Source organism: Ammospiza nelsoni, chromosome 3 (genome assembly GCF_027579445.1).
Source record: "Ammospiza nelsoni isolate bAmmNel1 chromosome 3, bAmmNel1.pri, whole genome shotgun sequence".
Lineage (NCBI taxonomy): Eukaryota > Metazoa > Chordata > Aves > Passeriformes > Passerellidae > Ammospiza > Ammospiza nelsoni.
In genome coordinates, this window is record NC_080635.1 from 45,643,108 (window position 1) to 45,658,832 (window position 15,725).

The following is a 15,725-nucleotide window of genomic DNA, read 5'->3' on the forward strand; positions in this document are numbered from 1 at the left end:
ATTTACATTTTCTAATATTTTCTGTTGTTTAATTTGGGCCTTTTCTGAGACTGCCCACAGCAGCCCTTGCTTGCTGAAGGTGATTGGACTGTGTCTGAGCATATCCCTGTGCAGAAATCTAGAATGTGCTCCAGTGGCAGAGGTGACTCTATAAAATAGTTACTTGTTAATAGAAAGGGTGACTGACACTGAAATGCTGAAAATTGTTTACATGGAACACTTCTACTGCTTTGGCCCTGTGCTTTTGAGTAAAGCCTTTAAAGTGTGATCAGATTTGAACTGGGAAATGATTTGTGACCTTTTGTCAACTGGATGAGACAAAGTAGTTGGGTTACTTGCATTCCATACCTCAGGCTTTGTTTCTTTCATGCCTTGCAGGAATACTTGCTGTCAGGTGCTGACATCATTGAAACCAACACTTTCAGCAGCACCCGAGTTGCACAGGCTGACTATGGCCTTGAGCATTTGGTAAGAATGCTAAACTATTTTCACATTAAATATTAATTATGTGCTTGCAGCCAAGATTAGCTTAGTCCCAGGATTCGTTGGTGTTGAGGTTCTTGGCTGCATGCTGCCTCTTGAGCCATGTGATGGGATCGTAGCTCCTTTCTGCTGCTGTGGACATTGCACTTGCTGTGTCGCAGAGAGTGTGCTTCTTGTTGGCAGAGGTACAGGCAATAATAATCAGTCCTAGATTTTGTTTGAGCATTCATAGACTCTCTTGGTTCTGTGAACAGGGATGTTTGCTTCAGTCATTCTAACTTTCCAATGCACAGTGGAACTGCTTTTTTCCTGGATATTTCTTATGTGTTGTTTGTGCTGGTGTATGTAGAAGTCCTTTCTAGTTTGCATTTATTGTGCCTATTCTTTAAGTGTTGTTTTGAGAATTCTCTGTGAAATATGGAAAGTAAATATTATATGGGAAATATGTGAAAGTAAATACTTGGAAATACACTACTTGAATAAAAATGGACTTAAGAGTAGGCTAATTTTGTCATCAAAGTCCTGTCTTTCAGCTTCTGTTGATCTCAGCAGGATTTGTTTACTACCTTAAAAAATGAAATTTTATGATTAGCAGCTGTAGGCTGAGGCATGTGCAGGATGAGCCTGCCATGTAACTCTGTTGCTGAGATGTATTGAGCTGTTCCTTTTGAAGCCTCTTGATAGTGCTGATACTTACTTGTGTGACTTGGCACCTTTGGAGTGCACTTCAAGCTGCTGGATGCAAGTGTTGAGTTGCTTTGAGGGTGAGTTACCCTGGACTGGACTAAACGTTGCTCAGTAATTTTCTGTAATTGTTCCAGGCCTATCGATTAAACAGAGTCTCTGCACAGGTGGCCAGAAAAGCAGCAGACACTGTAACTGCTCAAACAGGTTAGCATTATTTTAAATTTTTACTTGTTTGTAGTTTTGACAATGCTGCAGTCTTTGAAATGTTGCTAACTAGAGGATAACTTGATGGTTTACATTTTGGGGACATAAAATGACACTGTGCCTGTTTGCAGGTTATACACAGTAACAGCAATTTCATATCTCTGTTTATATCACACTAATTTCATTATGTTTGAAGGATCTGGTCCTCAAGGTGTTCAGCACAGCTTTCCTGTGCCTGCCTGGTGTAGACTGCAGGTGATAGACATCTTCAGACGTGTTTTAGAGAAAGTAAGTTCAGCAGGGACTGTTAGAAGTTCCTTAAGTCTGTACAGCAGAAGTCTTTGTACTCCAGAACTAAGATAGCTGATTGTAGGTAAATGTGGATTACCAGTTAATCCTAGTGTTTGTCTAGTAGTTTAGCTTTATTCAGCAACTAATGGAATCATCTTAGTCTTTTCATTTCATTTCTACAGATGCCTTCCAGGCATTATGTGAGAAGGGTTAGAGCTTGTTTATACTGCTGTAGACATTGTTGTTTTTCAAGACTTATTTCTGCTTGCATTCTACAATCAAACTGTATTTCAGGCTAACAGTCCTGCTGCTGTTCAGATAGCACCTTACTGGTGTGATTCATAGTATGCAATAAAAAAGTAAGATTTGGAATGTGCTTTTTATAAGTCCGGCCTTTATGACACATGCCAGAATATTCAAATAAGGTTATGTAGTGAAAAATGCCAGGGCAGTTCTATGCTGTACATTTAGAGTAATTAAATGAAGTTTCTTGTGTTAGAGACAAATGATTCTTAGAAGAAAAATTAATTGAGAGAGATGACCTTTTCAGAAATGTTCTTCTGTCCTGTGAGTATACATTGAACATCATGTTGGATTGAAATAAAAAAAGTTGGCTGTGCTGGATGATCCTGTGCTGACTAAACTCTAGAATTGAGACGAGAGTTTCCTGCTCTATAGTTCTTCATCCTTGAATGATATGCATGTCTTGGTGTCCTCAGAGGTGTTTTACATTGACTCTATAAAGCCAGAGGTAAATAGTTTGGGGTCTTTTTCCCCTCCTGTGTCTTGGTCTAGGAATTAGGAGATATGTTGCTGGAGCCATGGGTCCAACAAACAGGACACTCTCTGTGTCACCGTCTGTGGAGAGACCAGATTACAGGAACATAAGTAAGTATTTATAACCATCAAGTTGACTTAGGCAGTAGTCTTGAAAGGGTTTTCTCCAGATGAAGTTATCATCATTCCTGTTTGATAGCTTTTGATGAACTAGTTGAAGCCTATACAGAACAAGCCAAAGGACTTTTGGATGGAGGAGTTGACATCTTACTGGTGGAAACCATATTTGACACTGCCAATGCTAAGGTGAGACTTCTGGGGAAAAAGCCCCACCACACTAATGTAAGTATTTGGTCTACTACCTAAGGAAATTCAGGATGATATTCTTTGAGCTATCAGCTGCTTTTTTACTAAATATATGAAAAGACTCTTCAGTTGATAGCAAGTGGGTAGAATGTGAGGAGATGGTTTTTAATCAGGTTTTCCAAGAAGGTTTCTCTTAATATGTGCCATTTGTATCTTTCTGGCTGTCTGTGCCAGCTGTCCTCTTATTCCCAGAAGCTCTACTGTATTGCTCAGAATCTCCAAATACTTCTGATTGTATTTTTGGCTATAAGCATGTCTGTCCAAGGGATGCTTGGGATGCCCACTGGAGAGGGAATGTCCAATGAATCTGGTTTCAGGTGTGAGAAGGCTTGTAAGGCAGTTCTATTAAAAGGTGTCTTTTTGGGGGGGAACTCTGCCATCAGTTTTAAGAAAGAACAATTTGGAATAGAAGATTAGAAGGGTAAAGTAGAAGGAATAAAATGTTGAAATATGCCACAATTCATGGGATTTTAGCACCTCTTTCCTTATCTAATAACTGCTCAGCACAATGGGTGAAGTTGTTAGGGTACTTAGGGTACTTATCACTGTCTTGTGACTTTATGTGGAAAAGTCTGGCTGGATGTGTACACAGTGTTTCTTTGAATTTTTGCCACAGGCTGAATAATGTGTGCAGTGACATCACTTGCCATTTGCAGATCTGACCAGTCATCATGGAGGTCTGGCTAGGAGCCTGTAGCTCAGAATGCTAAGGACATGTTCACAGGTGGCTTTCTTACCCTAAGGAGGGAGAACATTTTCAGCACCTTCAGAGGAGTCATTTGCAGCTCTTACTGTAAAAATTTGTGGTGGTTGGAACCCTTTGGAAACTACGTGTCTAAACAGACTCAAGGGCAGTGAATGTGTACTGGGAAGAGTACATACAACCATATTTGGGGTGGGGACTGTGCTGCAGATGTGAGGGGAACCACGTGCTGATGTGATTTGGTTTCACGGTAGTCTTGGTCTTACTTGGTTTCCCTGTGATGCTTCCTTTCTACTTGTTACCAAAACGTGTTTTGGAACATCTGGAAGATGCTGGGGGTAAGGGTAAAATTTCTGAGTGTAACTTCTGGCAGGCAATATGAGCTAACAAGTTGCCATAGAATAAACAGCCATAGAATAAATAAATAAAAAAAAAGAGCATCAAACCCATAGAAACATAAAGAAATTAACAGTCTGAAGAACTCTCAAAACATCATTAATGTTTTGCAATATATTCTTCTGTAGGCAGCTCTTTTTGCACTCCAGATGTTGTTTGAGGAAGAGTATGCTTCCCGACCCATATTTGTAAGTATATTTCAATATTTTACATATCCTTAAGCTTCATTTGTGAACTAGCTGAGATGGCAGTTGATTAAAGTGCTTTGAAGTGAAGGAAATGAGTTTATTTGAAATGTACTTTTTTCCACATGATTGTGAAAATAAAACCTTTTACAGTTTTGTCAAATCAGCCTTGGATAGCTCTGTTCAGCATATCAAGCTGTAGTCTAAGGAGTGACTTGATTCCAGTGTGTATTCATTCTGTGTGTTTCCACAAGAAAAGATCTAATTATGGGGTTTTTTTCAGGCCTGCTGTCTTGAGGGCAGTAGGAACCAGTGCTTCAAGGAGGAGATTAAGCAAATTCTGACATACTTTCAAATAGAATGAGTGTCCATTTTAAGTCAGAAAAGTCTGTCTTACTCCATATTCTTTTCTGATGTTTGTTTTTCTAATAGTTGCTGCTCATGAATGCATTGGAAGAAATACAGAAAATGAATAAGATTGTTTTCAAAGTTCTGATGTATTCTTCCAGTTTTCTACACTTGCAGTCCAGGCTTTCTGATTTGCAGTTGGTGTCTGTAGGCTTTTGTTGAATTCCTTCCTTGCATTTGTGTTCAAACCTCTGTGGGACCCAAGCATCTACAAAATAATCTGCCAGTAACTTTCACAGTTCATGAATGTGCTGGTTTGAAAATTTGCTTACTTTTGGCCCATCCACCTGATAACTTCTATTGTGTCTTGTCATTTATCTCTTGAGAATGATAATGAGCAGCTGTTCTATGTTCCCTTTGCTGCATAGTCATGGCATTTGTAGTCCTTTGTGAGAGCCTCCTTTAGTCATCTTTTTTTCAGCCTGATGAGTCCACTTCTATTTAGCTGTTCTGTTTGGTTCATTCATTATTGTCCCATTTTTGTTTTCTATTTCCTCAAGTCAGAATGGAATGGCAATAGAACACAGCATTCAAAGTGCAGATGTCAGGGATTATGTGATAGCCTAGTGATGTGCTCTGCCTTTTCCATTTTTTTCTTTGTAGTTTCTGATATTTTGCTTCTCTGCTAGTGAGCTTGGAAATTTCATTCATAAAAGTCTCTTTTGTTACTTAATTTAGCTTCAAGAGCAGTAAAGACTGGTTTGGAGGTGTCATTGTGTAGAACTTCTGTGTTTACAACTTTGTACTTGGCCAGTTAGCACAGGGAGTTTTTTGAGTTGGCATTTTGTCGTCATTGCTCTGAACAGAGTGGTCCTTGAGCCTGATTCCTTATTCTTTGTTCCCTCTTCAGTTATCCTGGGAAGTTACAACCCTTAGCACAGCTTTCTAAGATTCCACTGATCACCTTTCTTGACTGAGTACTTTGAAGGCAGGAAGTGGCATCAATATGAAAGCATGCTTTGGAGTAAATAGTGGATTTATTTTTGCACGGAGTCTTCTAAACCCATTCCATCTTCTGGAAAAAAAGGCTTTTAGACCTGGTGTTGGAGTGTAGGAATGGTACTCTGCAAACCAGTGCCCTCACTGAGATTCTCCAAAGCATGCACTGCATTTTTTGCTCCCCCACTTTCTTCCCCTCTCTCTTTCCCTGCGGCAGGAGGGAGAGGAGAAGTGGAAGCCCAGAAGGCAAAGATCAGTGGTTGAGGTATGAACAGTTTATTGGAAACAGCAATAAGAAAAGGAACAGTAACAGCAACAATATTGATGACAAAAGTGTATACAAGAGTGAGTGACTCACATGCAAAGATGCTCACCTTGGAGCTCAACCTGACTGCAGCCGCGCAGCTGCTCCCTCTGGCTTGGGACTGGCGTCTACCAAGTCTCCGGCTCAGAACTGGCTTGGAGCTGGTATTACCCTGTCCCACTGGAAGGAGCCCCTTCTCACTGGAGAGTCTCCCTTCTCCCACACCTGATAATGATGTGGTATAACCTCTGTGGTCCTGGCAATGATGTGCTATAACCTCTGGTGTCCTAGCCATGTCCCCTCCTAGCTTCTGCAAGAATTAACCGTATCCTGGCCAGGACCAGGACATCTGAGGAGCCTTTCCTGGCTCATCCAGATGCCTCCCAAATTCTTGACTTCTTAGTTGAGGTCAAGATATTATTTGCACATCTCTCTGTATACTGCTTAAGAAGTGTGATTATACAGGTTAAAACTTATACTTCACTACTAAGTTGCAACATTTGATGTTCCCTTGTGGTGAAAGGAGTTACTTGTTAAAGTCAGACCTACCTCCACCAAACACTTAATAGCAGTCCTGAGACCTGAAATAGTTGAAGTGAGGAGAAGGTGACCACTGAGTGCCACCTAAACAAAAAACCCCTGTGGGCTGTTTCAGAGACTGCCATCAGAATGATACCATGGTACTCATGCTACCTGGCTGCTGGATGGTTCAGAGTGGTTTTCTCTCTTTTCTTTTGTTTTCTTTCTTCCCCCCTGAGGAAGTGAAGCATGGACAGAACAACTCTCCAGCTAGTTAAAGTTGAAAAGATGGGTATTTATTACAGCTCCAGAAGCATTGGGAATCTTTCCCAAAGACATGCACGAGGAGTTGGAGACTCCTGCTCTCTATTTATACAGAAAAGGTTTTACATATCTGAGTGGTTTCTAAGGATGCATAATACATAATCATTATCTGCCCACTTTGTATTATAATCAGCTGAATATCCATTATGGCCACGCAATTGTCCTCTTTAATTGGGTCGGTGGGCTTCTGGGGAGGAAGCCCATCTTCCTCATGGTAAACTCTTCACCTGTGTCAAGCTGGCAGGGCTCCTTGATTTGCTGGTCACAGTCCAAACCTGCTCTCATTCTTACAAGTCCTTAGTATTTATGGCTTATGCACTCTTACAATACTTCATATATCACTTGTCATTCCCAACCTTGTTTCAGGTATTCCCACCTGGTATCGATTGATTTTCTTGTTAAGCTCTAATCACAGTATATGATCTTTGCTAACTACATTTCTGACTTAACCCCTTAACTCAGAGTGGGGAGAGAGGGAAAGACAAAAACCTTTAACCAGTCTTCTTTCTCCTGGAAAAATATTTAAACATTTATATGGTGAAAAGGGTTTAATTTTTCTGTTTGAGTTGTGCCTTATCACTTTGAGTGGAGCACAGGTGAATAATAGCAGTTCATCCACTTTAATTTTCCATTCTATTGTGCATTTAATTCTTCTTTCTCTGTGTTCAATTGATATTTAGGTTTCTGGAACTATTGTGGATAAGAGTGGGCGTACTCTCTCTGGCCAGACAGGGGAGGCATTTGTCATTAGTGTTTCCCACAGTAAGCCACTTTGGTAAGGAAATGTATTGTTCATTCTCATAGTTAATTAGTTGTAGATTGTAATTCTTTTCTATTTTAACCCTTGCTTGCAGCTAAATGGAAGCTATACAAATTGTAATCATACGTAATCATGTGCATTGCTAATGTGTTTTTTTATCATTCCCTCAACAGAAATTATGTTACCAAAGAAAGCTGAATTTTTAATTCATTGCTTTAAATAATCAGAGGATTTGTGCTTACACTGAAATCACAATTAGGTCAAAATCTGAAACTGTAGTTAGCCATCTCCTACTGTCTTGGGCTGTGCAAGGAGCCAATCCCTGGTACAGGCAGGACTTGTCTCTCTTAGAGGAAAGCAGTGCCATCTGAGAGTGTTTTAGGGTGTCTTGAAAGAGCAAAGCATAAAATGCAATTGCAGTGTTCTTTTTACTGAACTCTTAGAAGAATGTGCCCTGAGTGATTATCTCAAGGATGTGCGTGGTTTTTTTGAGAGCTTCTGATGCCTCCATTTATTTTAATTCTTTTCTCTCCAGGCAGAAAAGTTCAAATAAATGTGAGGTTAAGATCTGTGCAAATTGTTAATATGTCAGATTTGGTCATTGTGCAAGGTTTTGCATGTTTATTTAAATACCATCCTCTGGTTATCTACTCTTCTGTGTTGCTTTACCCTGTTCTACCTCCTTGTCTTCACTTCCTTCTTTACCTTTTTTCATTCTCAGGCTGGGTCTCTTCACACAAAATCCAGAAATAGATGTTTTTTTCTTAGAATATTCTAATTGAAAGCACTTAGTTCGCTGTTAGTAGTGCACACCATGCACATTATGATGAGCCATTGTTTGTTTTTACAACAAAATTTCAGCTAAACCACGCAATCTGTCATCTCAGTGATGCAGAAGCAGAAGACTGCATTCACAGTTTTCCTGACTGCCCTTGAGGCTCCACTTTCCCAGACCAGACGGTGTTCCAGAAGTAACATATGGAGCCTCTTGGAACAGGGTGGTAGTTGACTTCTTCTCTCAGCATCACGGCCTCGTGATCCATATTTGGCATGAGTCTGTCTCAGATAATTTTGCTCTAACTTTCTTGCTTCTGAAGAAGAGAGAAGGGCACTGGAGCAGAAATCAAGAATTTAATAAAGCATATTTCATAAAAGCTGTCTCATGGATCTCAATGTTTAAGGCCTGTTTCTCATTTGTGAAAAGGCTACTATGCAGCACTGTAGCAGAAGGGTTTTAGTGGTTGGAACAGATTGCGTTTAATGTTGTTTCTGTGGCCAAATTGGTGCAGAGTGGTTTTAGGGTTGTGAAAAAGCTGATTAATGGTAGGATCCTAGGAATCGTGTTATACATGTTCATGTGTTTCTGTTTGGGTTGTGTATGCCCTGATTAGGGTGATGTGTCATCCTTAATTCAGTTTGGTTTGGACCCCACCCTTAAAAATGTGTACTTTGTGTTTGGATTGGGGAAGTGGTAGCTGAGAAACTCATGAGCTGTACTTAACTGCTGAAAGATGCTCAGACGTGTTGTTTCAGATCCTATGATTGTTTCTACTGTGGCAGCATTAAGAAGACATACGCTGCGTTTTGGGCCATAATGTGGATTTGTTCTGGTCCCGAGGGGCTCTGCAGCCTTATCTTTCACAGGAGTTGATGTATGACTGGTGTGGAGAAATGAGCAAGAGAGGGAGGTGATGTTTAAGATGGGTGTGTGATGGTTATTACCCTAGGGTAGCAGTGACAGAATATCAGCTATTTGCCTCAAGGCTGCTGGCTTTTATGGCATGGTTAGCAGTTTGCTTTTCTCAAATGTTTTCTTGCATGATGTTGAGTGCTGTGAGGAGATGATACTGGCCACATGAGCTACTTTTTGTTTCTGAATAAATGTGCAAGTCTTTGGTACAGTTCTGAGATAAGTAATGCTTGGATTGTGTCATGCTCATGAATATACTTGTCAGCAACTCCTGTAATGGGTAATAATTCAGGCAGTTTGGAGTGCGGGGAGTATGAGCTGGAAGCTAGTAAATTGAGTGACTTAAGAGTAGGAAATACGCTGCATTTGTCTGCATTTGATAAGGGCAGTCTTGCTAATTGTTCTGGACTTGCTCTGCTTTGAAAATATTAAGTGGGGGGAGCCCATACTTTGAAATGAATTCCAGAACCTCATTGCTGTAATAAATTGTGTATTCCTTGGGCTTGCTATTTGTACCCAGGGAATCTGTATGATGGATTTAAAGATACATAAACATCAGATCTTGAAGTGAGAAAAAAAAGATTATTTTCAAAATTTTCTGGCTAGTTTAAGATGTATTGGAGAAAGCACTTTGGAGGTAGAAGTTGCTGTTTAAAAAACATATACACAAATACCCTCCCCCCTCAAACACCAAACCAAACTAAAAATACAACCAAACCCTTACTGTCTCATCCCTAAGTTATTGGGAGAAGGGGTTTGTGTGTTATTTGATCTTGATCTGTGACTGTGATATTCAAAATCCTTAGTTTGGATGTTGCTGTGAGCCCCTCAGATTTCAACAATTTTTCATTCTGTTCAACAAGTAAATCTGACTGCAATTGCTACTACTTATAGAGTTACCAATGCCCTGCCTACTGCTTGGAAACAGGAGAAAAGTCAAGAACCATTTTATGCTCCCAGTCTTGTGCAGGGCTTTTCTGCTTTAGACCTCTGTGAACCTAAGTGGGCATACAGGCCCTTCATTAGCTCGGCTGCCTGTGGAGCTCAGTCAGCTGAGAGATGTGGCTGTTGTGCATTCCTGTTTCAGTGGATTAGCTTGCATCCTCCCTGAGACTGTTATTTCAGGAAAGGAGAAACCTTTTTTATGTCTTCCTCTTCCAGCAGCTCTGTGAACACCTTCTGAGTTCTGCAGTGCTCACAAGGGGTTTTCTAGAATGATGCAGAAAGATCATGGAAACATGTAAAAGATATCTCACATACTTTCTGCAAGAGAAATTTCTGTATTTAATACAAATGGAGATATTTTGAGTGCAAGTCTCATTTATCTATCTGCCATTGAATGAAAGAAAATATGATTATATCTCATATAGTAGTAAAGTTGTTTAGAAACTTATTAATGGAAAAATTCTTCTGCTGTAGTGCTGTCTTGGTTAGTAAGAAGTAGCACATTCAGTTGCTCAAGCTTAGTGCTGCCATGAGGCTTCTTGTGGGAGGGACTTGCTCTGTTCCAAAGTTGACAAAATTTATCTATAATTTGTAAAGGAAATGATGAATTAGCAGCTTGAAGCAGGTCTTGCCTTTTCGACCTTTTTTTCATACTTTTTCCTGTACCACAAGACTTCTTTCCCATCTGCCATTCTCATTCCACTTGTTCTCTCTCTTACCTAGAAAACAGAGCCGTCGTGTTGCTGCAGTTGCTGTCAAAATGCTGCCACTTTCCTCCTGGATTTTGAAATGAAATCTTGATTTATTGTTCCCAGTTCAATTCAGCCCAGCTCCCTTCCCTCTTGTGCTTTTCTTCCATCTGGGGGTTCTCCTTTTGCACAGTCATGCTGTATTGATGATGATGATTAAAGAAATTGGAGATCAGGTTGGTTTTGTTTTAGATGATTGTGGGAATTAGCAGTTGCCAGCACTAACATTTATCTGTTCTGTGTGTAAAAGGTGTTTTTACTTCAACATAATTTTTGAAAATTTATTTTCCAGTATTGGCTTAAATTGTGCTTTAGGGGCAGTTGAAATGCGTCCATTCATTGAAACAATTGGAAAATGTACAAGCGCCTACATCATCTGTTACCCCAACGCAGGTGTGTTGGTGCCCATGTTCCTATGCTTACAGGCACATGAAGTGTAGCTAACCTGTTCCATCTCATTAGCAACAATAGAATTGAAGTAGCTTAAAAAGATGATTGATTTTACTATTAAAAAGAAAGTAAGAATATTTTAAACTGCTGGAAGTAACTGTTGTTCTGTGACAATGAATCCAGAATGCTTTCTTGCATAATTAATAATCTGCTGAGTAGTGATTGCAAGGGTGATGAGGCATTTTAGTCCTCATACAATTGTAGCAGTACAATGTGCCTTTTGTGAAATATAGTTCTGTTGTTTTGGACTTTAAACAAATTCTAATACTAAACAAAAATTATGTTTTAAGGTCTTCCCAATACTTTTGGTGGTTATGATGAAACTCCAGAAGTGACTGCCAAGCATATAAAGGTATAAAATACTTCTGATTATGTGACATCTGATATACTAGTAGACAAGAGCTCTGCTTGTATCCTGTGCATACTTGTTACAATATCGGGGATGGATTTTTTTTCCCTCAGATACTCTGTATGTCATTTGGATTGTTTATAGACAATTTGCTCAATGACAGTGATTTGAAGTATCACACTAGGAAAACTACTTAGGAAACTGGAAACCTTAATTACTTCTATGTGCTAACTTAAGGTTTCCTGCTGCTTGATCTGTGCATTTTACTCATTGCACTCCTGTGTTCTTACTGTTCTATTTGGGAATTGTTCGAAAAGCTGAGTGGTGGTTATGTACTTGGCACAATTTTACAGAGAGTGTGTATGGAACTGCTGATGTTGGGGGTGTTCCAGTGCAGAGTGTCATTCCCCATGCCACTGGATCTGTGTAGGACAAAACTGTGTCTGGCCAGTTTCAAATGTAGTCTCTTGAAATTACCAGTTGAAATTGCTGGTTAGCCTCGGGAATCTAATCTCAAAACAAATCCTAAAGAGACAATATAGTGCAAATTGTTTTTTTAATTTAGTGTTTTTCTTCTGAGCTTCCTGAATTGCTTCACATGTGGAGAAAAACAAATAAATAAATGTATGTATAACATAGCTGTAATAACTCTGAACAAAATGTTCCTTCCTCTTACAGAATTTTGCTTTGGATGGTTTGGTCAACATAGTTGGAGGTTGCTGTGGTACCACACCAGCACATATCAGGTACTTCATGTGCTACAGCTCTGGACTGCAAAGTAAATTTAAGTGCTGCTCCTCTGGCACAATATTCCATGGCTTGTCTTAGAGTTTCCTGAAAAGATGGATCACTTGAATGCCAATAGCAGCAATATATGAAGTGAGAACAACCTGTTCATATCATGAAGAATGAGTGGAAGTGTGGTTCAGACAAGGATTAAACCTCTTTGGTTTTGTCACCTAAAATTGTTCTGGAATTACTTCTCCCTCTCTAATGATGAATAGAATAGACTTCTTATTCTCTCCTTTATTGTGCTGTATCTTCTTTCTCTTTTTTTTGCAATCTTAGCCACAAGGTGAAACTTAAGGTTTCCTTTGATGGTAGATGGAAGAAAGGGATGTGTGTGTGTTTGTTGGGGAAATTCCTAAACAGAAGTTCTATGAATGCTGTACAGCTGGTAGTTCTATGAATGCTGTATAGCTGTCCTGGCTAGTAAGAAGGAGCATTTGATGTCTTTGTCTCTGCAAGTAGGTCAGTGGGAAAGCCTCCTTTTTTCACCTAAACTTGAAAAAGAAAGGGCTGTTGTGATTAATTTTTACCCTGATATAAACTGGGAAGAGGTCACATGTAAATATGTAGAGGACACTGTGTGTCAGTCCTGAGTAGTGTGAAGAGAACATGAATGTGAACAGCATGAGTCATTCTGGCATCTGAGAAATGTGTCTCAGTACAGAGCAATGTTTGTCCCTTGAGTTTTTTGGTTTTTTTTGTGGAGGGTGATTGGGTTTTTTTGTTTTGCTTTTGTTTGTTTTTATTTGTTTGGGCTTGTTTTTTGTTTGTTTTGTTTGCATGTGATTTTGTGGGATATTTTTTTTTGGTTGATTGGTTTTGGTATTTCAGTCATTAGCAGTTGCTCAGCTCAGCAAGTCATGAATAGGGTAAGAGTCAGTGTGGCTGAGCACTGATTCAGAAATCCTTCAACTGTCCCATTGTATCTCATTCTGTACTTTAAAAACCTCCAGCATTGTATATTTCCTGCAAATAGCTATGTTAGAATCTTCTGGGAGTATGTTTTTGCCTTTGGCCTCACAAAGTGAAACTACATAATTAGTCTTGTCTCTACAGGGCTAAATTGGAAATGTAGCCATATGTCTAGTGTATATGCTGTTTGGGTCTTGTCTGGAGTAATTTAATTTTAATTGAAAACTTTCTTATTTCTGTAACTCAGAAAAATTGCCGAAGCTGTGAAATTCTGTAAGCCTCGTGTTCTACCTTCTCTCTCTCAAGGATACATGCTGCTGTCAGGTAAAGTGTGTAACAGTTTAGTTTCATAACTAATGCGAGTTTCCTTTATAAATTTATTGGCTGTTTTCTGCTGATCAGAACAATGCTGGTGAACCTCTGGTTCTACCTGACTCCAGCAAGCTTATGGATGTGTAACTACATCTAAGTTTTACTGTTTTGCCTAAAGGAGTAGTAGAACATTTTTGCTGCCATCTTGTATAACATAATCTACTCTGCAAGTCTCAGACATGTTGTAAGGGTGAATGAGTATCTTTGTCTTCACTTTACAACAGGGAGGGTCAAACACAGGGAGACCAGGTAATTTGGCTACAGTTATTGGCAGAGCTGGGATGAGATCCTTGTACACCAGCTGTGTGAGGGCTGTCCTGTCTCACCTCAGATGCTTATTCAGTCACTGGGACTGTGTTCCAGCAATACATCCAGGCTAGAACATGTTTTGTTTGTATGTTCCATACTTCAGGCATTCCTTTAAGCCTTTGAGCCATGTACCTGAATAAAACAGTACCATCTTTTCAGTCTGGCATTTTAACTTCAGGTCAAATCAGTTTAGCATTAATAAAATATATCATGGTTGGCCTGTGATGTCATGCCTTAGCTTATTTGGTTCTGCTGAAGAGTTTGTTTGCCTCTGCATTGCCTGCTACCCAAGGGCCCAACTGGCCTTGTTTCTCTGAACTAGGGTATGCGGTTATGAGCTGCCCTTGTTGGTCAGTCAATTCAGTGGGCTGTTGCTTCTCTCAGGGTGTCATGCATGAGGTAAAATAGTTGAAAGTTGAGAGGACATACACACAGTTGTCCAAAAAAATCATAGCTTAACTTCTGTATTGGAAAAGTTGGTTGTTATTTTTTGTGGGTCAGGTAAATTATTGACTGTCATTGAGGAAGAACAGAAAGATTTGGTGTATGTATTGGCAGCTGTTTCATTGCATTGCTTTGCTAGTTACTCATTAGAGCACTGATGTACTGAGAAGTCATTATGAGAGAGAGACTTTTATTTTACAGTTCAGAAAAGAGATTTTGTCTTTCTTACACAGTTTTTTCTTTTCTGTTTTAACAAATATGTTCAAAAATATCTTTTTAAGGTCTGGAGCCGTTCAGGATTGGGCCATACACCAACTTCGTTAATATTGGTGAACGCTGCAATGTTGCAGGATCACGGAAGTTTGCTAAACTCATCATGGCAGGCAACTATGAAGTATACCTATTGACAATAATCTCATATGAACAATAAACTTTCTAGCTGATGCTCTGATTTTCTATTGATTAATTACACTATTACTGTTTGTTTTGCTGGCACAAAGCACTATTCTACACCAGTTACAAGAGTAAGAAAATGTGGAGGGTTTATTTTTTCACTGTCCTTGTTTTTCTGCTTGCCAGCTACTAATAACTGTGAGAAGGGCTTTACAAGGACTTCTATTTTTTTTTTGACAAGTGTTATAGAAAACTTTTAATTTTTAATTATACAGCTGGTAATGGTTTAGAAAATGTCTTGGTCTGTGCTGCATGTAGGGGGTTGGTTTACAGAGAAGAGGGGGAAAAAGGTGGGTGTAATCCCCTCTTTCAAGTTATGAGGAACTTCTGACTTGGGATAGATTGTGGCACTGTGCAGCTCTCACTCTTTCTCCCCTTCCTCACTTCCCCAGTTGGGCTCAGCATTTTGATTACATCTAATTGGTGCCTACTTTGATCTCTGGCTCCAGCATGCTACATGAGCATTGGTACAGAAAAAGATGCTTAGAGGGTAATGGCTTTCTTGAAACTACTGCAGGGCAGAAATGAAGAGGCTGGAAGACTCATTCTTTACTGGTGTGAATTGATGCTGTAACATTGAAACAAATAGCAGAGTGACTTTTCTTGAGAGTTAAGTCTCTTTCCCAGAGTATAGTCTGATGTTACATCAAATCAGAATGAAAGCCTTAGTTGGTGTTTTTGAAGTCTGACTCTTAGGCTCATAGAAGTCATGAAGCACGTTAGGCTTATTAAACGAAGAGACCTTTAAACACAGGTTGTTAGGGACTCTGCAGAATGACAGAAGAGAGAAAGTGAACAGACATGGGTGTTCAGATATTTATCTAGGCTGGGGGAAAAGCTTTAGTTTTCTTTCTTAGCATTTGTGATTATTCTGCAGCTTGCAAAAATGTTGAAAAGCCTTTAAAAATTAAGTATCC

General features: G+C 39.5%; 1 protein-coding gene across 1 annotated transcript in view; it reads left to right on the top strand.

Moving 5' to 3' along the window:
• MTR (5-methyltetrahydrofolate-homocysteine methyltransferase) overlaps positions 1-15,725 on the top strand; it is a 51,543-nt gene that overhangs the window by 8,536 nt on the left and 27,282 nt on the right. Inside the window, exons 3-13 of the mRNA XM_059469365.1 lie at positions 379-468; positions 1,305-1,374; positions 2,461-2,553; positions 2,642-2,748; positions 4,036-4,095; positions 7,267-7,361; positions 11,023-11,123; positions 11,471-11,532; positions 12,208-12,275; positions 13,478-13,554; positions 14,637-14,749. Coding sequence (XP_059325348.1) covers positions 379-468; positions 1,305-1,374; positions 2,461-2,553; positions 2,642-2,748; positions 4,036-4,095; positions 7,267-7,361; positions 11,023-11,123; positions 11,471-11,532; positions 12,208-12,275; positions 13,478-13,554; positions 14,637-14,749 — 936 coding nt within the window. The remainder of the gene's footprint in view (positions 1-378; positions 469-1,304; positions 1,375-2,460; positions 2,554-2,641; positions 2,749-4,035; positions 4,096-7,266; positions 7,362-11,022; positions 11,124-11,470; positions 11,533-12,207; positions 12,276-13,477; positions 13,555-14,636; positions 14,750-15,725) is intronic.